Raw genomic sequence first — 226 nt, 5'->3', positions numbered from 1 at the left:
AGAGGGTTGCGCAGGACGACGATGACGGAGTCTCCGCGCAGGAACATCTTGGAGATGTATCGATCCTTGTTCACAGGCTTCGACTTCTTCTTGCCCTTCCCACTCTTGGGCACCTCCGTCCACATCTCCTTCACGTTCTCCAGCACCATGTTGCAGTGCCTGGGGGGGAACATGGGGATTGGGGAGGGTCCCAGAGGGTTTTGGGGGGTCCCAGAGGGGTTTGGGG

The 226-nt window shown here is 59.3% G+C and overlaps 1 protein-coding gene across 1 annotated transcript; it reads right to left on the bottom strand.

Annotated features, from left to right (window-relative positions):
- Window positions 1-3: 3 nt before the first annotated feature.
- Window positions 4-159, bottom strand: LOC103800479 (small nuclear ribonucleoprotein Sm D2; the record flags this gene model as incomplete). Its single annotated transcript, XM_009072856.1, has 1 exon — window positions 4-159. A coding segment is annotated over one exon (156 nt), but the record flags the coding sequence as incomplete, so codon positions are not given.
- Window positions 160-226: the final 67 nt, after the last annotated feature.

The sequence above is a fragment of the Acanthisitta chloris genome, unplaced genomic scaffold (genome assembly GCF_000695815.1).
Source record: "Acanthisitta chloris isolate BGI_N310 unplaced genomic scaffold, ASM69581v1 scaffold41374, whole genome shotgun sequence".
NCBI lineage: Eukaryota > Metazoa > Chordata > Aves > Passeriformes > Acanthisittidae > Acanthisitta > Acanthisitta chloris.
The sequence above is the reverse complement of the archived record's forward strand: the minus strand, read 5'-3'. Positions and strand labels throughout refer to the sequence as shown.